We start from the raw sequence: 24,335 nt of genomic DNA on the forward strand, positions 1-24,335 counted from the left end.
CGCTCAACAACTACGCACCTCTTAAATCTGCCCGTTCCCCTCTTCCCGGCGTTTGTCCCTGTGGCGAACCGTGATGTGGCCCCCGGGGCTAGGGTTGCCCTAAAGGAGCCTGGAATTTAGAAACCTAGGACCTTTGATTTGGGGCCAGAGTTTGACGTGGCGTTTTGCATCTCTGCAAAATGGCTCTAGAAATAATCACACACACAAAAGTAACTTCCTCTGCGTCATTAAAATGATTGTGATTCCATTCGTCCGCCAGATTTTTCTAGGGTTTTCTATCTCTTCGTCCACTCGATACTTGCCCTCCTTCCAATCCTTTCCTCAGTGTATGCCGTTTTTAATTGCATTTTAGATTTTGGGGGTCAGATTGATGGTCTTTCCTGACGCATGGTGGTGGGGTTCCGGCTTTGGTCTGGGATTCACGTCACGGGTGTGCTCCTCACTTTGTAGCCCTAACCAAATCACTGCCTCTCTCTGAGTTTCAGTTTCCTCTCCTCTAAATTGGGCATCCTTAAGACACGTAGGAAACTGCCCATTGCAGCCTTTCTGTGGTGGCAGGAAATTGGAGGCAACCTAGAGACCCATCACCAGGGGAATGGATAAGAAAAATGTGGTATATGTAGAAGATGGACCACTAGAATGAATTAGATCTACGTACAGCAACAAGGCTGAATCTCTCAAAAACAGAATGTTGAGTGAAAAAAGAAACAGAACAAGATTTATAGTACAATACTGTTTATGTAAATCAAAACACATAACAATACCATATATTTTTCACAGATACACATATATGTAAATAAACACATGAACGGTGAATTGGAAGGACATACATTAAATACACGAGAGTGGGTGCCTATGTGGGAGGGGGTATTGGATCAGGGATGGGTGATGAAGGGGAAGAAACAAAACAAAACAAAGAATAAAAGGGACTCGCATGGGCCAACGATGATGTAGTGTGCCAAGAACTGAGGAGTATGGTCAACTCAATTCTGTGCACCTGAGAGAATAAGTAAATAAATAGTAAATTGAGTGCCCAGGGAGCAGGCTAGCTGGGTAGACTCCCAGGCTTAGGTTTATCCCCCCTGTAACATCCCTCCTCTGAATTTAGTCAAAGCTTACCAAAGTCCCAGCGGTATACAGTGGACTCTTCAGAAGGGCTCCCATCCCCGACTGAGCAGTCCCTCCAGAAGCCATTACTTTGTAGGGGGCATTTTCTAACCCCGTTAGTTCCCCATTCAGGTTTGATCCCCAATTCCCAGTCCCTATTCTCCAAAGTGGTCCACTTTCAGGAACACCTTGTTTGCATTTTGGAGAGGAGACGGATACAGGAGTTGGAATGGTACCCGGGGGCTCCAGGCTTTGGGAAGAGATGGGGTTCTCAAGTATCCTGTCCCCCCATGTTCAGAGCCTGGGCCAAAGGAGGAAGATTTTATGAGATGGGAGTCTACCCTCTTGCTGCATACATACGTACGGTTTTAAAATTCTTTTCTCCAACCACTCTACTTCCTACTGCAGGCACATAACTCTAGTTTGTCTCCTTTCAATTAGGTGCATACATGTACGTGTGTGTGTGCGCCATATGTCTCCACATACAGGCATTTGCTCACATGTGTGCACCAGGCAGTGGTGCCTCCCCACACAAAGTCACACAGACACAGTCCCACTTGACCATACCTCCCCACATGTGGTCATGCAGACAGGACACACACACACACACACACACACACACAGAGAGAGAGTCAGAAAGAGAAAACATCCAATATAGCATTGTTCTTTTCAGTTTTCCATTTACAAAATCCAATGGTGAATCCAGGCAGTTAGAAAAAAGAAATGGAGGAAAACCCTCCAGAATGTACCCTACCTACTCCCACCCCTGTGGTTCCCCCCCACCCCATTCCCTGGGAAAGGCACCCCCATCACTATCACTGAGAGAACAGGTACCCTCCACCCCAGCCTCTCAGCCACTCTGGCCTGCCTTTCCAGGGCCACTCCACAGCCAGGCTCATTCATGTCTCTCCTGCCTAGAGTGCCCTCCCCATTCCTCTTGGGTCAAGGCTTCCCCAGTTTTGGGGCTGTCGTGGGGGTAGGGAGGGAGCTTCGGACAACGGTTTCTATCAGGAAGGGAAAGGGGGTAGATAAATACAGATCTCCCCCTCCCCCAGGAAACGAGAGGGGGACAAAGAATCCGGGCAAGGCCAGGCAAAGGAATGCCAGCTTGGCTCACCAGTCCATAAGAACTGGCAGTGATGTGAGCCCAGAGTGGACTCTGCCCTGGGAGGGAGGCTTGGGCTCTCCCACCTGGAGAATCTGGCTGCAGTCTGCTCCACTTTGGGTGGAGGGAGGAAGGGGGAGAAGGGCTGTTCAGGGGAAGGAAGTTGGGGGCTGAGGGCCCAGAAGGCCAAGGGCTACCAAGAGGGGCTTGAGGCCCCCGAGGCTTGAAGGGGACAAAAAGAGGTCAGATAGGAATGGACTCAAGTCCACAGTGCCTTGGAGCTTATACCACTATGTGTTATACCAAGGCCACCCCCCAACTTTTCATCCTCAGGAGAATAGTGTGAACCCAGGAGACAATTCTGGGGTTGAGTTCTGCTCTGACCCCAGGTGCTGGGATCCAGTTACTCTGGGGAGTTTGGCTCTCTCCCTACACTTCCCTGGGGGAATGCTCCTGCCTGTATGGCACCCACATCAGCCCTAGTGGGGCTGGAGTGGATTTCCATCCTCAGGAAGAAGAGTTGGGGGCTGGGGATCCAGGAGGCAGCTCGAAAGAATGCAGCCAAGCTCGGGTCTCTTCAGCTTGAGGCGTGCAGCTCACATCCCGTTCTTCACCTAGCCTGGGCCCATCCCAGGGGTCCTTCTCCCTCCCCTCCTGGCTTCTTGAACAGATGCTCAAGAAACACTTGGGAGGTCTGGACATGGTGGGGAGGGACAGGAAACCAGGCTTGGGACCAGGGTTAGCTTAAAACAACATTGCACACAACATAGCAATTAAACGTCTCTGCTCCCTGGGGACCCAGCACCCCCTTTGGTCCCGGTTGTCAGCAGATGAATTTCTCCTTAAACATCCAGCCCTTGCTAAAGGACTCGGAAGGGGAGGGTGCATGGGAGCAGAGGGGGCAATAAGAGCTCTGGAAGTCTATTTTACAGGACAAATTTCCCACTTCTGGACTATGTCAGAAGGAGAGACATTAAAGCAAGAAAGCCTGTCTCCTCAGCTGTTAGTAGAAAAACCTGCATTTTCAGTCTTAGTTTCTTTTTCTGAATTGTCACTTCTGAGAGAGAGCGGATGAAAGAGAGAGAAAGAAAGAGAGAGATAGAGAGGAAAGGAGAGAGATTGTAGAAGTGGAGAAGGAGGCAGCGGAGGCAGGCCCCACAGCATTAGAAACGCCTCTTTCCCAGTCCCCCACCCCGGTCTCCAACCCTGGGGAGCTGTTGGCAAAGGTGCCTCGATTCCAGGTGGTTCGAGGGGCTAGGGCTGGAGCTCAGAAAGGCTCCTGTATGGGGCCCACCCTTCCCTTACTGCTGGCCCCATCACGGTAGCCATGACCTTCTCCCTGCCTGTCTGCCTACCAGCTTGCTTCACATGACACAGTAGGGTTCTCTGGGAGCCGGGGCACCTCCTGTGCCCCAGCAGGGGGCGTGAGTCCTCAGGCACTTCTTGAGGTCCTTGTTGAGCAGGAAGCAGACGATCGGGTTGACAGCAGCCTGGGCGAAGCTCATCCAAACAGCGGTGGCCAGGTAACGGTGGGGCACGGCACAGGCTTTCACAAACACTCGCCAGTAGCAGGCCACGATGTAGGGTGACCAGAGGAGCAAGAAGAGCAGTGTGATCGCGTAGAACATACGGCCCAGCTGCTTTTCACCCTTGACCTCGTCCATGCCCAGCAGCCGCCGGCTGGCTGCGTGCCCATTCTGCCTGATACCCAGCAGGGTTGGTGGCATGGGCCCACGGCCAAAGCCAGCGATCCAGTTGGCAGCAGCCTGGCCGGTGGCCCCAGGGCCATGGAATGTCCAGTTCTGGCTGATGGCGGGCACCATCTGCACTGGCTTCATCTTGCGGTGACGATACTCGAAGAGGAGCAGCTTGCCATAGACAGCATGTGTAGCTGCCATGAGCACAGCCAACATAAGCATGAAGCCCAGCGTGTCATTGGCCTTGAAGTAGCGATGCTCAAAGATGCACTGGTCCTCCTCGCGGATAAACTTGTAGGTGCCCACATCAAAGACGGGTGGGAAGGCCATGGCCACAGACAGGGTCCAGGCCATGCAGATGACAGCTGCGCATGTCCAGAGTGTCATGCGCTTGGCATAGAAACGGTGGTGGGCGATGGCCATGTAGCGGGTGACGCTGATGCAGAACAGCATGAAGGCCGCATGGAAGCAAAAGAGCACGGCCATAAAGGCCACAATCTTGCAGCTGAGCGCACTGAAGGTCCATGAGGAGCCGTGGCGCACAGAAGCCAGCACAAAGGGGAAGCAGACGGCAGAGCGTATGCCATCGGCCAGGCACAGGTCCAGCAGAAAGTAATAAGGAGCCTTGTGCAGGGCACGCTCCTTGAGCACCAGCAGGGACAAGATGGCGTTGCCCGCCAGGCTTACGCACATGATCAGTCCCAGCAGCACCAGCTTCACGTAAGCTGATGCCGATGGTGGGGACAGTGCACCGCTCACCTCTTCGGGCTCTCCGGTAGTGTTGGCCATACTGAGGGGCGGGGGCTGCTCCCAGCCCTACGGGATCAGCCAGTCCGGTATTCGATGGGCCCTGGGGGACTCCATCAGTTGTCCTGTTGGGCTGCACCTGCAAATGGGGATAATGGGGGAGACGCAGACAGAGAGAGACAGAGAGATGCCGCAGGAGAGAGCCAGAGAGAAAAACGCGGACAGAGGCACAGAGACAGAATGAGAAAGGAGAGAACAAAACAAAAATGGTGACAAAGATATAAATGGATACAAATTGAGAGGGAAATGGGGGAATGAGAATGAGAAGAGATAAGAAGAAACAGAACCAGAGACAGGGAGAGAGGGAAAGGGAAGACAGAGATAGAGATGGAGAGAGAGAGGGAGAGAGAGAGAAACACAAGAAAAAGAGCGAGAAACAGATGGAAAGAAAGGTGAGGAAGAAACAGAAAGGGCAGTGTTAGTGGGTCTACACGGTCTCCGCACTTACTCCCTGGCTGGTGTCAGGCCCTGCCCCTGGCCCACTACTCCTCCTACCCCTTCCCTGCTGGGGGAGGGGGCTGCTTCACCTCTCTGGATGTCCTCCGTTACCTGTTTCCTCCCTTGGGGGCTCTGTGGGGCGGGGGTGTTGGTGCGGCTCTTCTCCCCCTTTGCAAAGCCCTAAGGTTATGTTCTTCAAACTTTTTTGACTGCTACCCATAGTAAGCCAAACATTTTACATCACAATCTGGTACACATACACATACGTGCCTACATAACTGAACCAAAAGTTTCACAAAACAGTACTGATCCTATGTGTAATGTACCCCGTTAGTTCTATTCTAGTTCACGATTTTTTGTTAATGCTGGTAGCCACCCATTAAATGAGCTTTTTTATTCATGATCAGGAATGCGCTTAGCATGCTCAAGAAAGAGTGGGAAGACCAGTGTGGTTGGAAAAGGGCGGGGAGGGGAGACAGTGGTAGAAAGGGAAGTCACAGAAGTGTCTGGAGCCAGACTGTTTAGGGCTGTGGGCCATGATAAGGACTTGGGTTTTTATTTTAAGTGGGGCAGGGAGTATCGTGAATATAAAGATATGAGTGTGCTTGTGTGCATTCATTCATTGAAAAGCGATTTATTGAGCATCTACTGTGTGCCAGGCACTGGGGACACAGCTGTGAACCAGATAGAAAAGGATCCCTGCCCTTACGGAGCTGATATTCTAGATGATAAAGAAGATATATAGGTGAAGTATAGGAGGTCAGATGATGATAAATTCCTAAAAAGAAAAGTAAAGGAGGGAAAGGGGATAGGAAGTGCTAGGGGTGGGGGAGGTATACTTTTAGATGAAACGGACAGGGAAGGCTTCACGGAGGCGGTGTCATCTAAGCAAAGACTTAAAGGAGGTGAGAGTGAGCCATGTGGTTATTGGAGGGAAGAGAAGTCCAGGCAGAGGGAACAGCTAGCGCAAAGGCCCTGAGGTGGGATCACACGTGGTGTATTTGGGAAGAGCAAGGAGGCTACTGTGCAGGGAACGGAGTGAGTGATCAGAAAGCAGTGGGACTTAAGGTCAGAAAGGCGGTGAGGCCAGATCATGGAGGCCGTGGTGAGGACTGTGACTTTTACTCTGAGAGGGGAGCCATGGGAGCAGAGGTGAGATGTGATATGACTTGGGGTTGAAAAGGATCCCCCTTGCTGCTGTGGGGAGCACAGACCAGGTGGGGCAAAGGCAGAAGTAGGGAGACTACATAGTAATTCAGGTGAGAACTAATAGCACTCTGTGTCCCTTGCCCCGCCTTATTTTTCTTTGTAGAACTTATCTCTTCTAATGCACTATATAATTTACTTAAAATTCAGTTTATTGCCTGCCTCTCCCTATTAGATTGAAAGCACCACAAGGGCAGGGAGTAGAGACTCAGATACTCTCCTCTAGAAGAGCAGTGCATAGCACAGTAGGCCCTCGGTCAAAGGCTGTCATATCAATTGGCTGAGGGACTAAAGGGGCTGGTGGCTCAGGGAGGGCTGCCTGGAGGCATCCAGGTGGGATTTGCTGAAAGGCAGCCTGGGGAGTACAGGAGTGGGAGGGCACGGGCCAAGCTTGCGGGGAGGGGAACAGGAGGGTTCCTGGTGTGTGTGAGCTGGGGGCTAGCGGGGGAGGAGTGTGATAACGTAACATGATAGGTCCCAGAGGGAAGGAAGCAAGCTGGAGAAACTCAGAACTACTGTTGGGGCTGGGATGGGCTTGAGGTTGAGGGACACGGGGCTGAGTGGAGCCTTTCTACCCTCTCCCTCCCAGGAAGTCACCCCTCGGTATTGTTTCCCAGCTCGCTCCAACCTGGCCTGCCATAGCCACCAGGGGCCAAGCTTTTTTGATGGTACCCCGAAGTCTCAGACACAGTGCCAATAGGCCATGAGAAGGTGCTAGGGCAGGGGCTTGGGAGAAGTGGGGTTGGTGGGCCCCCTTTCAGCCCCCTCAAGGCCTGATAGCTCCCACAGAACTGTGGACCAGCGGACAGCTGGGTGTGTGTAAATTTGTACACACATGCACACACATACTCCTTAGCCTTGAGGGGAAGCAGGGGGAAAGCATTAGAGACAGAGAGAGATTGAATATAAAAGAGAATCAGAGAGACACACAGAGAGTGACAGAGGAGAGAGGGTTGTGAGAGAGAGAGAGACATAGGAGGGAAAGGGGGAGAAATAAACAGAGAAAGGGGAGCAGGCCTTCCGCACAAACAGGAAGAGACAGAAATAGAGACCAAAAGGAGAAGAGTGAAAAAAAGAGAGACACACATAGAAACAGAGTAGAAAGAGAAATAGAGACAGAAAAGTAGAGACAGAGACAGAGAGAGAAGGAGGGAGAGAGAGAGAAAAGTGACAGAGACAAAGGGAGAGAGGGAAGGAGGGAGGGAGAAAGAGAGAGACAAAGACAGAGATAGGAGAGGGATAATGCCAGGAAAGAAAGAGAGAACAATAGAGAGATAAAGAGACGGGTTGGGAGAGAGGCAGACATAGAGACAGAGAGAAGCAGAAATAAAGATGGAGAGGGAGACACAGGGAAACACACTAAGATCCAGAAGGTAGATAATTTGTAGCCCAGAGTCTCAGTGAAAGCAAACCAAACCAAAACAAAAAAACACACACTAAAATGCAACAAAACAACACAAAACAATAGCAGCAAACGAACAAAACCCTGGTGTTGCCTGGAAAGCTGGGGCGACTCTACAAGTGAGGAGAGGGTTCTTCTGAGCAGACTGGCAGCCACAGCTTGGGCCCGTCCCAGGCTAAAAGTGTGAGTACACGCACAGAACACATACACACCTGCGCGTGCCCAGACGCCCTCAGAAAGATACGCAGCTACACACACGCTCACACAGACACATAGGTTCCTGCTATGGAGACCTAGGGACAGCAACCGGCTCACACACAGGGACATGGCCTCGCACGCATGCGCACACACGGCATAGAGTCTATGGGGCCTTCTTCCGCAGGCACGGTGTATACACCCTGTCTAAACCAGTGCATCGTCTTCAACAAAGACGTTACTGCCCCCTAGGGGACATTTTGGAAAACCGCAGGAGCATTTTTGGTTGCCACAACGCTGGGGTGTAGGACGTCCTTCTAACATTTAGGGGTCCAGGGCAATGATGCTGGCCATCCAGTGATGTGTGGGGCAGTCCCACACAGTCAACATGTGTCCCGAATGCCCTAGGACTTTGGGTTTGTAATGAACCGAACCTTGAACCTAATAACTCTATTTCACATATAAATACAAATTTCCCTCTAGTTTAATATAACCTGAATTACTCAGGAATATAGCTGTCAAGTAAGTCCAGAGGAGACTGCACTTTGTTTGGGGGAGCACTTTCTTTGAGCTGTCAACTATTTCGGAAAATCTCACCCCTAGGCCTTTGCCTGTCATTTTCCTGCACTTTGAGCAAGGGGCAGTTTCTGATTTTTTCCCCTTCCAAATCCACATTTATTCATAAGATGTTACAAGCCTCTAACTACCTTTTTGAATTTCCTGGGGAGTGCCATGCCCAAACATTCACATATCAAAATACAAATTACTACCTTATAAATCACTTTCTTTTAATTAATTTGTATTAGAGTTAATACAATATGCATATTGTATAAAATACTATATGGGTTTTCTTTTGAAATTATATGTGCAGAGAGATTATATTATCTAAGAACTTCATGTCTATATAGTAAAGGGGTGTTACAAAATATGTTACATAAAAGAGGGTGTTAGGTATGAGAGGGCTGACAACTGATCATATACACACACTCAGACACACACACACGTGTAATGGCTCATAAACCCACAATTAAAACTCCCCTAACACACACACACATACACGCACACACACAGATGAACACTCAAATCCTGACAGATAGATACACATATGCAAGCCTACTCACGCAGAGACTCATACATACAATCTACCTGATTATTCAAATCCTCCCACATAATCAAACAAACTTCTGTGACACAGGCATGTACACGGTGGCATACCTATATCATCACATACAAATGCTGTTACACATAATGACACTCAAAGTCACTTGCATATGCCACCATACTCACATGCACTTGAAACCTGCCACATGCATACACACACACAAACACACACATGTATGTACACACAGACAGAACACCCCTCAGATATCCACAGATATATTTGTATGGAGAAAAAAACCTACAAGCAAAAACTGCTCACATATACACACATGTACATACTCTAACACACGAGGCTGACTGATCCAAACCCTTTCACATAAATTAGGCACACTCACCAAAACAGACATGTACATCCTGGCACAGGTACACAGATACCCATTCATGTACGTACTCACTTATGCAGAGAAGTGTACCAGCTCCAACACACCCCCCTCTGCAATGTGCAAGCATAACCAATCACAAAGAGAAAAATCGCCCATGTATACGAACACTCCTGCACACACAGACAAGTGTACACACACAAGCTTGCTCACATTACTTGATATACACACACCGCAACAGGTCTACACCCAGAGACAAACCCGCACACGTGCACATACCAGCCAACTCCTTCAGGCACAGGTGGAAACATTAGCAGAGCTGTTTGGCTGGTGGGCACCTGCCACAGCAGGGAGCCAGACCAAGAGAGGCTCTAGGGGGTCAAAGAGAGGTTGTAAATGTTTGGATTGCTTCCTGTTGAAACATCCCAGATAGTCTGATTATTACTTTGATTGCCACTCTTGCTCATCAGTGAGGTTTTTTGGTTTTGCCCATACATGTACAACACCTGTTTTTCTTTTTAATTTGACCTTATTTAAATTTTTCCACAACTTTTTTCCTACAAAAATAGTTGCATGACTGTTGCTATTATTATTATTATTATTATTATTATTATATAGTAGCAGGTATTCCTAAAGAGAGTATAACTATTTTGTTAATTGCCCTAATTGTTCCTTCTTTATAGAAAACCTTTTTTCCTTCTAGAACATTTCAGATATAAAAAAGTAGAAAGAGGGACGCCTGGGTGGTTCAGTCAGTTAAGCTCTGCCTTCGGCTCAGGTCATGATCATGATCCCAGGTTCCTGGGATCGAGTACCACATTGGGCTCCTTGCTCAGTGGGGAGCCTGCCGCTCCCCCTGCTTGTACTCTCTCTGACAAATAAATAAAATCTTCAAAAAAAAAATAAAAAAGTAAAAAAAGTCCTGTAATGAACGTCAGTGCACCCATTGCCCAGATTCATCAATGATCAACCCTTAGGGTCTTGTTTTGCCTATAACCTCACCCACTTCCCCCACTTCCAGAGTATTCTGAAGCATAGCTATTATACCATTCATCCATAAGTATTTCACAGTGTTTCTAAAAGGACTCTTTTAAAAACATTACAATATAATTTTTATTATTTCTTGGTTTATTTACTGATTTACTTGCAACTGGCTTTTAATATTAAAAATTAGCCAAATCTGATTCTTCGTGGGATTTCATAATTTATTTCAGAATAAATTATTACCTTTTGTTTTTAGGTAAAAATATTTTGTCACTAAAAGAATAAAGCCTGACTGTGGTTGAATTGAATTGATTCATTAAAGGGAAAGTTAGGCCTTTAAGGCTTTGTTTCCAGAGTGCTGTTCTCTTAAGAATGCAGAAGACCTCAAATTTGCTTTTTTTAAAAGTCAGTTTTCAGAAGTCACTAAGATCTGCTGGCCCCTTCAATACTTCATATTCAAGTAGATTTAATTTTTAAGATATTTCTTTTCCCATCAAAATGGACTTTTTGATTAAAGCTGGAAAATCAGGAGACTCACAAGACAAACACAGTCTCCCTCCAAAAACTCCAGGATCTCCCTAATTTAAGCAGTTTAATAAGGATTGTCCCAAATTTGGATCCAGCTGCCAAGTAAGCCCTCTCATCCTCAACCTATATGTCCGATTTGTGTGGAAAAGTTATCAAAAGAAACTTCATACTGGGTGTTAGACGCAACTGATAAACACTACATCTGAAACTAATGATGTACTATATGTTGGCTAACTGAATTTAAATTAAAAAGATTTAAAAAAAAGAAACTTCATTTCCCAGTAGGCTATGTTGGTCAACTGGCCATGAAACACTCTCACAAAGAGAAATATTTGGACTTTTAAAAGCATCTCAAAATGCAAATTAAGAAACCTGGCTCTTTTATGAGATGGGTTAGAACATTCTTTTTTCTTTTTAATTTGGGTTAGAAAATTCCTAGATGGAGCTCAACAAGCTAGTGACAGGATTGCATGATTAACAAGTAAAGCTAAGATGCCCCTCCCAGTAGTATCTCAGCGTTCTGCCAGGAACGTTCTAGCAGTCTGCCAGGAAATTGTCCACATCATATTTGGGACCAGTGAAGTAAAAAGAACAGGAAAGAGGTCACTTTCAATTATTGCTATTAGGAGACACAGTGATGATGGGTCAAAGGACCACTGAAATGACACTAACTCAGAAGACTGTTGAATCAAAAGGGTTTTCATTTTATATTGATGCATCTCTAGATGTTGATTAATTGTGCTCAGTTCAAAGTACTAGTCAGAAAGCCCGAAGAGAAATGCAAGAAGCACCAAAATAAACTAAGGTTGAAATATTCAAAGTGATACATGAATATTTTCTAATATCGTGGATACTCTGCATTAGTCTGTGGACTACTGAGATGGCATGAAGTTTACATCTGGAATTTGTTCTGAAAATGCCGAGATTCATGCACCAAGGAGCACTCCCCTATAAAAGTTTACCTGTAGGTCTAATTTCCACAGTAAATGATGCTAGGTGAATTTGATTAAATCCAAGGTACTACCCACCCGTGTGTTGGATTTCTGTGAAGCTTTGGGATCAGTACACTTTTCTCTATTGTTTTAAACCTAAGTGTGTAAGGATTCTGTAAAAGATTTATGAGCTAAAAGAAAATTTTCAGCATTTTTTTTGTGAATGATTCTCATTTGCAGATTTGATGCTTACTCATTTCAACAAATGGCTCTTTGAGCACATGAATAAAATTACATCAAAAAATTTTTAAGACACTCAAAAATATATGAAAGTATACTGTCAAGGTTTATGGATTCAAAGCCAAACTTCAACTTAGAAGTGAGGTCATGTATGGTTCCCTGGGTGATAATTAGTTGGTGTTATTAAGTTGACTACTAAAAAAGACTTATTAAGATGAGTAGAGCAATGTCTGTGTCTACTTAGGGCAAAAGTTTCATCAATTATTTTGAAATACTCAAAATGAAAATTTTTGGTTGGATTCAAAATGCATGTGCATTTGTTACAAGAAATTTCAACATCACATTTGATTGAAAGAAAAGAAGTGTTAGATTTAAAAAAGGATCCTATCTTTGAAGCACAAAATTCAAAGACTATGAATTATCCAAGTTCTGATTATTGATAAGAAAGGAGTTTTAACCAGTAACCCTCCCCCCCCCCAAAAAAACCTCTTTGGCCATTTGCTGCCACCTAGTCATGCAAGCAGTTTCCTGTTGATGGTGACCACCAAGAGACAGAAGTGATCATTAGCTATTTATCTCGAGCATAAAACCTGGGTCTCTGCCTGGCCATGGCAAAAACAAGTGAGTTATCAAAGGGAGGTGAAACAGGGATGAATAAGCAGTTAGTTGTTGCATTTCTTAAGAAAGGTTGGTATGGTGTGAAAGTGTCAGAGAAACCAAAATGGTACCTGATGACCCCAAAGCTAATGCTTTTAAGGTGAGCTTTGCTGATCTGCAGAATCATGCAGCTATGTGTCACACATTCAAGCTAATTACTGAGGACATTAAGGCAAATGGTGCCCGCACAACCTCCACAGACTCAGTCTTACCTTCATCAACAGGCTTTTCAAGATCAAGAAGTAGCAGGTCACAATAGAAGTTTATATCTGTGTCAAAAGTACTAATGGTTATTTGTTTCTTTTGTTTTCTTTGGGTTTTTACCAAGAAATACAATAACTTGATGTAGAACATTGATGCTCAGCACAAACTACTTCACCAAATCATGATGGAAATGTCCATAAAGGAGTCAAATTACCCTAAAATAAATAAAGGCAGTCACAATCAAAGGCTCAGGAGTGGGCATGAATGCTGACCATTACAAATTTGCACGAGTGAATAAAAGTTATGTTTCCAGAAGTGAGTTCAGTGTGCTATGAAAAAATCCCGAAAATGTTTTACTTGAAAGTTGTATACAAAAAAGTTGTATACAAATTCAATATTTAATAACTCCCCTAAAACTTTGCATTTTTTGTTTTCCTCATCACAATTTGTATAATGTAAAGAAATGTAAGGAATTTCTTTTCGCCAAACCCCAGTACCCCTAAATCCTCTTCAGTGTACTTCAACGTGCCATATAGATATTTCACTTTTTCCATGTGCCAGATTGGGAATGCCCTAAGACCTTCACATCCAGTCACACCGCATAGACACACTAGCACACATGGACAGATAAGTGCACACAGGAACATGTGTACATCAAGATTCAAATTTGCACTCACATCCAGACTTACACCAGCTGATAAGCACAATCAGGTGTATGTGTACTGGTACACACACACACACACACACACACCTCTTCTACACAGAAAGTTAGGCATGTGTGTAGGTACCCACCTACCGGCAAATCATGCAAAGATATACGAAACACACACAAACATACACACATACAGATAACCACCCTTCATTAGAAATACAGGCCTAGGCAGAGAAAAACTCACCACACACATGGGCACATGCAGACACATACACATACAAACCAAATCATATGGACCTAGGGCGCCTGGGTGGCTCCGTCAGTTAAGCGACCAGCTCTTGATTTTGGCTCAGGTCGTGATCTCAGGGTCATGGGATTGAGCCCCACTGGGGCTCTGAGCTGGGCGGGGAGCCTGCTTAAGATTCTGTCTCTCTCCCTCTGCCCCTCCTCCCCCCGCTACTGCACTCTCTCCTCTTAAAAAAAAAAATAACAAAATCATATGGACCTACATGCTTTCAGACACAATCATGCATGCATAGACATAGAACTGACATTCACACACAGGGTAAGTCCGATTCACATCCTATAGATCCTCCCCCACCCCAGGCTCTTACATTAAGAGATTATAATCCACTATTTTATGGAATACTACTCAGTCATCAAAAAAATGAAATCTTGCCATTTGCGACGACGTGGATGGAACTAGAGGGTATTACGCTAAGTAAAATAAGTCAGTCAGAGAAAGACAATTATCATATGATCTCACTCATATGTGGAATTTAAGAAAGAAAACAGAGGATCATAGGGGAAGAGAGGAAAAAATAAAACAAGACGAAAGCAGAGAGGGAGACAAACCATAAGAGACTCTTAATCATAGGAAACAAACGAGGGTTGCTAGAGGGTTGCTGAGGGGATGGGGTAACTGGTGATGGACATTAAGGAGGGCACGGGATGTAATGAGCACTGGGTGTTATATAAGACTGATGAACCACTGACCTCTACCTCTGAAACCAATAATACATTATATGTTAATTAATTGAATTTAAATAAAAAATAAAATAAATAAGATCCACTATCTTATACAAACCTTGCCTTGGTACACACACATTATACACACAGTACAGACATGCTCACACATACTGGCTTATCACTCAGGTTCACTGCCACGCACACAGAGGCAGGCACGCATAGACAGAGCAACGCAGACTCACGCATACATAACCATATGGCCACCAAGGCTTATAAACACAGACATAAACCCTCAGATGCACACACCCATTCACACCTATGCATTCATTTCTATAACACAAATACAAAGATCCTAGTACACAGCCATATGGACACAAATCCTTTATACACACACATCATCATCATATATAAACCTGGATATTAACCTTCCTACATGTATAGACTCAACAGGGATTGACGCGTACACATCTACATCCTGACTACTACAAACCTGTTTACATATTCCGATAAAAACATACTGGTGTGTGTGCGTGCACACATGCACACACACGCTCATATATGCAGCGTACCAGCAACACAGGTAACATCTGCACTCACGGGGACACACATCACCACAGATACAGATGTGTGCATTCATACACCCAGATGTACACTGGGAAATACACATGCGTGGCCAAACCCCTCCATTGACCTCCTAGACACATACTTCCTTTCTCATACACTCAGGGTTTTATATACACACTGGGACACATATAAGTATAAAGCTAGTTTTATGTACAAAAACACTCACATACACACAGAATCAGCTCACTTTCTTACACATACACACGGATACAGATAATGGGGCAAATATGCACATAGAAACGACTCTGTTGCACTTGCAGATGGACACATACTGTTACTTACACACCAGGCACGTGCAATAATTGTAGTACTAGGTAACGTCTGATATGGCACAGAGGACTTATTATGTGCCAGACACTGTCCTAAGCACTTTCCAAATATTAACTCATCTGATCTTCACCCTATGAGATAGTGTTATTACCCTTACTTTACAAAGAAGAAACGGGGGCTTAACTGAGATTAGGTGACCTGCCCAAAGCCCCACAGCTAATAAATGGCAGAACTAGGATGCAAAGCCAGAGCCTGGCTCCGGAGACCTTGCCCGCTGAACTTACTCACATGGAGAAACACACTCATCTCACACACACATACAGATTCACACCACTCTAGCACAAACACATGCACACACAAGCCACGTACCGATAGCCACACCCATGTGTGGCTACACAAACATGGATTTGCTCAGCACATACACAAACATGGATGTGCTCACATTTACGGGCACTCTAGCAGAGGCATATATGCCCTAGGAAAGATACACACATTCCTACACACACCCACAATCACACACCCCACCCAGACACACCCACACTATCAAACACACAAAACACCCAGATACACCACCTGCGAACCGTCTGGATAAATCCACACTCACGTGCAGATACACCCACATTCTCAGATACGTTCCCACACCCAAACACTCTCATACACACTATGTAGATATGCTCACATGCACACACCCTCACCCAGATACACTCACACACCTCACACAGATGGACCTATATACTCTCTTTCACACACCACCCAGATATACCCTATCTGTCTCTCACACACCAGCCAGAGAGATGCCCACACTTCTTAGATACACCCACACTCACACCCCAACCCAGATAGGTGCACATTCTCTTTCTTACACACACCATTCAGACACACCCACTTTCACACACATACCCAATACTGATACAGCCACACTCTCACACACATCCCATCCTCATACACACACACACACACACACACTTCAAATACACCTACATTCACAGCCACTCCACCCAGCTACAGCCACACTTATGCGAACTCCCAACTCAGTACACCCACACTCTCATATGCAACATTCAGATATACTCAAACCTATAGACACCCCTAACCTAGAGCCCTCATATTTGACCCAGGCACACCTACAGTCTCTTTCACACATGGTATCAAGATACACACCCGCAATGACACACACACCATTCAAAGACACTACACTTACACACAGCCAACCCGGATACTCACACTCACAAATTCCCAACCAAGTACGTTCACACACACAGATACCTACACATTATCCAGAGACACCTGTTCACACACAAATCCTATCCATATACACCCATATTTTTCTCTCTCTCTTTCTCTCTCTCACACACACACCCCACAGTCCCACTCACACAGCCCAACCCAGATACATCCACCCTCTAAAACATATACACCATCCAAATTCATCCCAAATGGACCATTGAGATACACACACACACATCAACTAGATACACTCTACTACCATCTAAATACATCTGCATTCACACACACACATCCCACCCAGATATATCCAAGTCTCACACATACCATCAATTTATCTTTCCCCAAACACTCCACTGCCCAGATACATCCATGCTCTCATCCCCTCCACACCACTCAGATGCACTCACACTCCAAACACACACTTTCCACCCAGATATGTCCCCCAAACTCTCTCACACACCCCATCCAGTTATAAACACCCTCACACACATATCCAAGTACATACACACCCAGATACACAACCAAAGCTCTTACAATACACCATCCAGATATACCTTACTACACATTCCACCACCCAAATACACCTGTGCTTTCACCCACCCACCATTTAGATACACTCATATCCAAACACACTCTACCCAAACTATACCCACACACTGTCTCACACCCAGCCCACATGTACCACTACACTCTGTCTTACACACCATCCAGATATATCCACACCTCACACACGACATCCAGATATACCCACTCACATCCCCCAACCCAGTTAAATCCAAACACTTACAACCATCCAGCTACACCTACACATTCCTCCCACCAGATAACATCTATGCTGTCACACGCCCACCACACTCAGAAACACCTGCACTCTCTTTTATACATACACACAATCCAGATCCCCCTCTCTTAAACACCATCATCCAGAATACCCACGCTCCACACACCTAATGCAGATACACCCATACTCTCTCACACACACTACACACACATCTCATCCACATACACTCCCACACACCATCCATAGATACTCCAATTATATATACACTCACACACATCCCCATCATCACCCAGATGTGCCCAGATTCTTTCTTACACACACACACCATCTAGATATATTCCATCACACATTTGCACTGCCTAATAGACTTATATGCTCACCCACCCAGACACCATCCAGATATACCCATGCTCCCACCCCATCACACCCATACTCCCTCATGTACACGCTCTACCCAGAAACACCCATGCTCTCTCCTAACACAACACAGATACATCTACACTATAAAACACATACATCATCCAGACCCCCCCCACTCTCTCTTGCACCATCCAGATACACCCATACCCGCATATTCCTCAAAAACACATAGCTTCACACATTCCCACCCAGCCATACCCAAACTCTCATACTATCCTCCAGTCAAATAGGCTGATGTTCTCATAGCACCTCACAAATGCACCATTTACATGCACCCACACTCACACTCACCCCTCCCAAATATAGCCAAATGTCTCACATACATATCTTACCCAGACTCTCTCTTATGTGCACACAACTCAGATCCCTTCCCTCTCTCTCTCTCCCCCCCATTCTCTTACCAAATATACCACCTTCTCCACACACACACACACACACACCACACTCTACCCAGATACACCTTTACTTATACATATACATTGACATCTAGATTTCTGCCTGGATGGCATAGTTTGGGTGCTCTCCGTGAAAACCATTTGCCAACCTTAGACACATACAATGCCATTTTGTCCTGGGCCTTCAAGGGTGGGGGGATGGGAAGCGAGGTCTTTGAGTTTCAAGAAATCCATTTCTTTTTTTTTTTTTTTTTTTTTAAAGATTTTTTATTTATTTGACAGAGAGAGACATAGCGAGAGAGAACACAAGCAGGGGGAGTGGGAGAGGGAGAAGCAGGCTTCCCGCGGAGCAGGGAGCCCGACGCGGGGCTCGATCCCAGGACCCTGGGATCACGACCCGAGCTGAAGGCAGACGCTTAACGACTGAGCCACCCAGGCGCCCCAAGAAATCCATTTCTAAAAGGTCACAGGCCCCCTTCCCTAGGAAGACATCAGCCATGATTGGTTCCTACTTCTTGAGAGTGAGTGATGACAAGAATTATCCTGAGACACCCTCCCCCCACCGCCCCGCAAAAGCCCAGCACATGGTTGAGGCCAGGGAGGCCCCAGAAGAGGGTCATGGATTGCTCAAGTGTTAGAGCTCGCCATCCTGTAGGGTGTCTACCCAGAGCCGGCTATGGTCTAGCAGGGTGCCACTGAGTCTTAGACATGCACATCAGTACATGCTGGGCTGTGCATACAGCATCACACTCATAAGTACCCTCCTTTATCACTCCCTCGGGGATTAGACCTATCTGCATAGGCCCAAGGCCAAATGTCTCTCTCTCTCACATACAGACCATCAGACCGGCACATGCACAAATACCTACACTCACCCGTACACATAGGCACACTCACAGCAGTGCACACTCACGCTGCACTTGGTCCCACGCCTGCACATCCATTTACTCTCAAACATAGGCGTACATGCATCGCACACATTCACGTGACATAACGCCTACGAATGACCCACATTCACTCACAAACACAGGTGTACACACAGGCATACTTCCACATGTCCACGGACAGGCAGACTCAACATCACACCCCATGAGACAACGAACAAACAGGACACACAGAGGTGAGCTCCCAAATGTATACACACACATACCCAGATGTGACCACATAAGCATTTTCACACACACTCACGTGTGGGTGTACTCATGTACATAAACACCCATTGACCTGCTTGTCAACGAGACGATGTGTTCATATACAGACGCTGTAATACACGCAGACATATACATACAACTGGGAGTGGATGCCCATGAGCACATTCACATGCACACAGACGTGTATATCATTCATTCCTATATGCACACAACCAGACATGGAGACACAAATGTACTTACAAAACACACTCACACAATCATAATAAGAATGCACACCATGTGTGTTCAACACATGTTCACACACCCGTATGAGAAGCCATGCAAACAAATGAAGATTCATTTATATTTAAATTCTCAGATAGATTTGGACACAAAGCTATGTTCACACACATGCACACATGGAAGAACAGTCACATACTTATACATCTGCACAAGAAGTGATAACACTTAGCGCATACACATGCAAAGACATACACACACAAACATATGTATGGCGTGCAAATTCATCCACTTACACTGTTCTACGATGTATGTTCCAGAATAAATCCAAACACACATATACAAATAATTAGAACTACACAGACTGGTACATTCACACACCTGTACATTCAGACAGGCACACACAGGCATATTCTCACACACACACACACACATACACACACACTTAGATGTATATGAACACATGGGCAAATATAAAGACATGTTCACTCAAATGCACACACAGCCAGATGTTCACACATACTAGCATATACACACATGTACACTCATGATCACTCACAGGCTTATCCACACTCACACATTCACACTTGTACTCAGAAATTCAGACAAAACACATATTGAGGTATGTGCACCAGGTATTACGAAATCTAGTTATTCATGCATACAACCAGACTTGCACTCACACATAAGAGTGTACCCACAAACACAATCAGACATGTACCCAAATGCATTCTTTCACCTATGCACACAGCCTTTTGTGCATGTATACACAGGCATAGACCCCCCCAGAGCCATAACCATACACAGAATCAAATGTGTACACAATGGCACACAAAATATGTTTTCATGCACAAAACATGTATTCACACACTCCCCCCCCCACACAATTAGTTCTCTTTATATGAGGGTGATCATCTACACTAACACTTTCCTAACCAGATGTGAACCTGTAGGTCTGTCTACAGACCTATGTACTCAAACACACACGCAGACATACACACAATTGAAAATGCTGGAGAATCCACATGGACATCAACACACGGACCTACTCATATACATACACGCCAGACATGCCCACCCAGAAGCATACTGACACACACAGACCCTCCCATACATGCATGGACACACACACACACGCCCTCACACTCACAAACACACCATTTAGATATACCTACACTCACGTGCACACATAGACACACACAAATGTACACAGATAAGGCTAGACGTTCATCTAATTGGGCATGCATACCCAGGCACTCTGAAACCCTCATACTCATATGCATACAACCAGACATGGACACTCAGAGACAAACTGATACCACACACATATACAACTAGACATTCAACAGGCCTGTTGGCTCACAGAAACAAGATCTTACCCAGCCTCAGAATCAAACATGCCCATTTGCTCACCCAGACAGACATGCAAAGTCATACCCACTCCCCTGTACACACAAAAGCCTATCCAGACATTCACACACTTGCATACACCATCGTGTGGTCTGGTTCACACACAGACTCATATACATCCATAATTCCCACGGACAGACACATATGCTCACAGACTGCACACGTTCACAGTTACACATATATACCCACTCTCAGGTCCAGATGCCTCTAAACCACAGCCTGGGTCCTCTCCCTTCCACACCAAATGCTTCTTCAGAAAAGTCTACTCTATACCCCAAAGCCCTACCCCTTCCGACCCTCACCACGGGGTCTTCTGGGTCTCAGACTCTCCCCTCCTCTTCCTCCTCCCCTGGCCTTAAGGACCCTCTTCCAGCCACCCACCCCTCACTCAATGTTCCACCACATCTCCGCACCCAGAAACCAGCCAGCAGACCCCACTGTCCCCCCCAGTCCAGGCTCTAGGTTAGCAAATCCCTGGGACCCGTCCCCCCATGGGTCTGACTGCTGCATGGGCCACACCCCAGCTCTACCCGAAGCCCTGCGATCTCGGAAGCTTCAGCCTTGTCTCCAGGCACTGCCAACCACTGACCACAGGCCCAACTCTTGCCAAGTCTCCCCTCAACAGGGAGACGCCTACATCACCAGGGCCAGGAATGCTGCAGGCTGCAAGCCAGGCCTCTGCTAGCTCAAGGGAGCTCAAGCCTGTGTGTGTGTGTGCGCACACGCGCGCGTGCACAGGGGCAAGTACAGGGAAAGGAGACTGGAGTGGAGTGGGGGTGGGAGGCTGTGCCAATAGCCACCACTTATCACTCCCTACAAAGGGAGAGTGCCAACACTGAGCTGTTCCTGCCTCCCCTCCACTCCCCAACCCCCATTTGCATACCCTGGAGAAGAGGGGCCAGTCCCTTCTCCAAATAATCAATAACAATATTAATCATGAATAATCAGCAATATCGACCATGAGCTTTGCTGATACTGTTTCAGGGCCACTACTATGCACATCCTTTACTTGCATGCACCAACTCATTTAGTCACCACACACGCCCATGATGGAAGGGTTACCGGTCTCTTCGACAGATGGGAAAACTGAGGTTCAATAAGTGGCACATTCTCACTCAAGTTGCAGAGCTAGTAGTTGGGGGAAGCATCCCAGGAGAATCCACGTTCTCCATGTATCGGGCTTTCCTGCCCTTCCAGACATAGGGATCACTGGCCACTGTGCACAAGGCCATAAGATCTGAGGGTCCCAGTCACAACATGGGCATGTGAAACAGAGATAGAGAGCCTTGGATGGAGGCTGGGGCCCACACTGTGGCCCCTGCAGGTTGTGTGGCATGGTCCTGGCCCCCACAGAGCCATCAAGCAGCCCGGGGCCTGGAAATGCTTGCCACCTCCACCCCACTTTCCCTACAGCGGCTTCCTCCCCCCGGGAATCACAGCAATATCCTCAGTGGGGAGGGAGCAAAAGTCTGTACTACCTGTGGGGAGAGACAGGGGAAAGTAGAAAGGAAGGGAAGCAGAGAGGGAGGGAAGAAGGAAAGAAAGAGTGGGGGGTGGTCTGGGCTGGGATCCGCTTCTCCGTCATGTCTACCCACCTGCCTGCTCTCACACACAGACAGAGACACACATACCCTGCATGCAGGCCAAGGAACCTGGAGGAGAGTGGAGGAGGAGGGAGAGGGGGAGAAGCCAGCTGCAGGAGGCTGAGCCTGCCCAGGGTGCAGGCGCGAGAGCACTGCCGGGCTCCCAGGCATGCCTTCCATTGCTAGCACACAAGGGAGTATTAACACAGCCTCATGCCCCAACGCGACCATAATGATAAAAACAGACCCTGTGTGGGGAGTGGGGAAACAGGTGGTAGTTCCCTTTCTCATGGGACATTTGGGATTGAGGAAGATGGAGATGGCTAGAGGACTCTCCAGGCTTGGGTGCCCAAGTAGTCCTTGTGATGGAGTGGGGATGGGGGGTTGGGGACACACTAACCGAGTCAGAGAGAGACAGAGCATGGCAGTGATGGAGACTCTGAAATATGTGTGGGGAGACAGAAGAGAAATCTCAGCCCCCCCCCCATCCTGGGTGGAGGGATGCTGACTACTTACCTGGGCTCTCTTAGCAGGGCTGTCTTGGAATCCCAGGAGGGGGCTCAAGCTGTCTCACCCAGGATAAATCACAGCCCAGGCCACATTGTGGGACCCTCAGTGATCTGGCGGCCAGTGACACTCCTGCTTCTGTTGCCGTGGATACACCAGTCGGGCTGGTCTAAAACGCAGACATCAGGGGAAGCAAGCACCGGAGGGGTGCACCGGGCAGGGCTGGGGGCGTTGGGGAACACCAAGTGGGCAGCACACAGCCTTGGGGTGCCCAGCTAGCTGGCAGGTGAGGGTCCAGGCAGGTGCTTCCCCCACTACACACTCCCACCCCCATCTTCATGCCACCGCCAAGCTGGGAGGGGGGCCAGCTCTGGCCCCTGCTATCCGTCTGCCCGCCTGGCTGCCGGTCCCCCCTCCCCCCGCCCCGTCTGCCTGCTGGCCGCCGCCTTTTGTCCTCAGAAGACACGGTCCCCGCGGGGCCTCTGCCAAGCCTCTAGCAGATGCTCAGGGGCCAGGGCTCCTCTCTGGGAGCACTCTGGCCATGGCCTGGGAGAGCCCCAGGTTGGGGGGCTCTCATCCAGGCTCACCCCGCTCCCCAGGCCTGGCGGGGATAGGGAAGAGGTGCAGGTCCACAGCCAGAGGCAGCAGCAGAGGTGGTGTTGGGGAGGGGATGGACGCCAGAAAGAGGGGGTGGGGTGGAGAGAGAGGCTGGCCTGATAGCTGTGTCCCGGGTTTTAGATCCGGGTTGAGGAGGGTGGCTCAGAGCATCCGAGGGGGGGGGGTCCTGATGCAAAACGGGGGCACAGTGGGCCTGCCGGAGGCACGCTCCTGGCCTGGGAACCACCCCAGCTCACACAAATCCAGGTCCCAAGATGTTGGGGATCCCCAGCCTGGACGGGGTATCAGTGGGGAGCCCAGGGCTTTAAGCTGGACCCCACCCGGCCTGTCTGTCCCCCCCTCTCCTCGATTTGCACGGTCCCTGCCTCAGGGGCGGGCGGGGGAGGAAGGCAGGCAGGGAGGGAGAAGGAGGGAAGGAGGGAGGCTGAGCAGGCAGGGAGACTCCCAGCCGCCAGCCGGGTCCTCCCTGGGGCGGGGCGGGGCGGGGCGGGGTGGGGGCTGGCGGGGCTGGGGAGCCGCGGGCTCG

The 24,335-nt window shown here is 47.6% G+C and overlaps 1 protein-coding gene across 1 annotated transcript; it reads right to left on the bottom strand.

Annotated features, from left to right (window-relative positions):
* Nucleotides 1-718: 718 nt before the first annotated feature.
* Nucleotides 719-23,908, bottom strand: GPR173 (G protein-coupled receptor 173). Its single transcript, XM_032398203.1, has 2 exons — nt 23,201-23,908; nt 719-4,795 (listed from the first exon to the last, which is right to left on the bottom strand). The coding sequence occupies exon 2, from the start codon at nt 4,696-4,698 to the stop codon at nt 3,577-3,579; it is 1,122 nt and encodes a 373-aa protein (XP_032254094.1). The 5' UTR covers nt 4,699-4,795; nt 23,201-23,908; the 3' UTR covers nt 719-3,576.
* Between the last annotated feature and the right edge of the window lie 427 nt (nt 23,909-24,335).

Source organism: Phoca vitulina, unplaced genomic scaffold (assembly GCF_004348235.1).
Source record: "Phoca vitulina isolate PV1807 unplaced genomic scaffold, GSC_HSeal_1.0 scaffold111, whole genome shotgun sequence".
Lineage (NCBI taxonomy): Eukaryota > Metazoa > Chordata > Mammalia > Carnivora > Phocidae > Phoca > Phoca vitulina.

Excerpts from the sequence above, each read along its gene's own strand:
- GPR173 (XM_032398203.1), bottom strand. The coding sequence starts at position 4,698 with ATGGCCAACACTACCGGAGAGCCCGAAGAGGTGAGCGGTGCACTGTCC.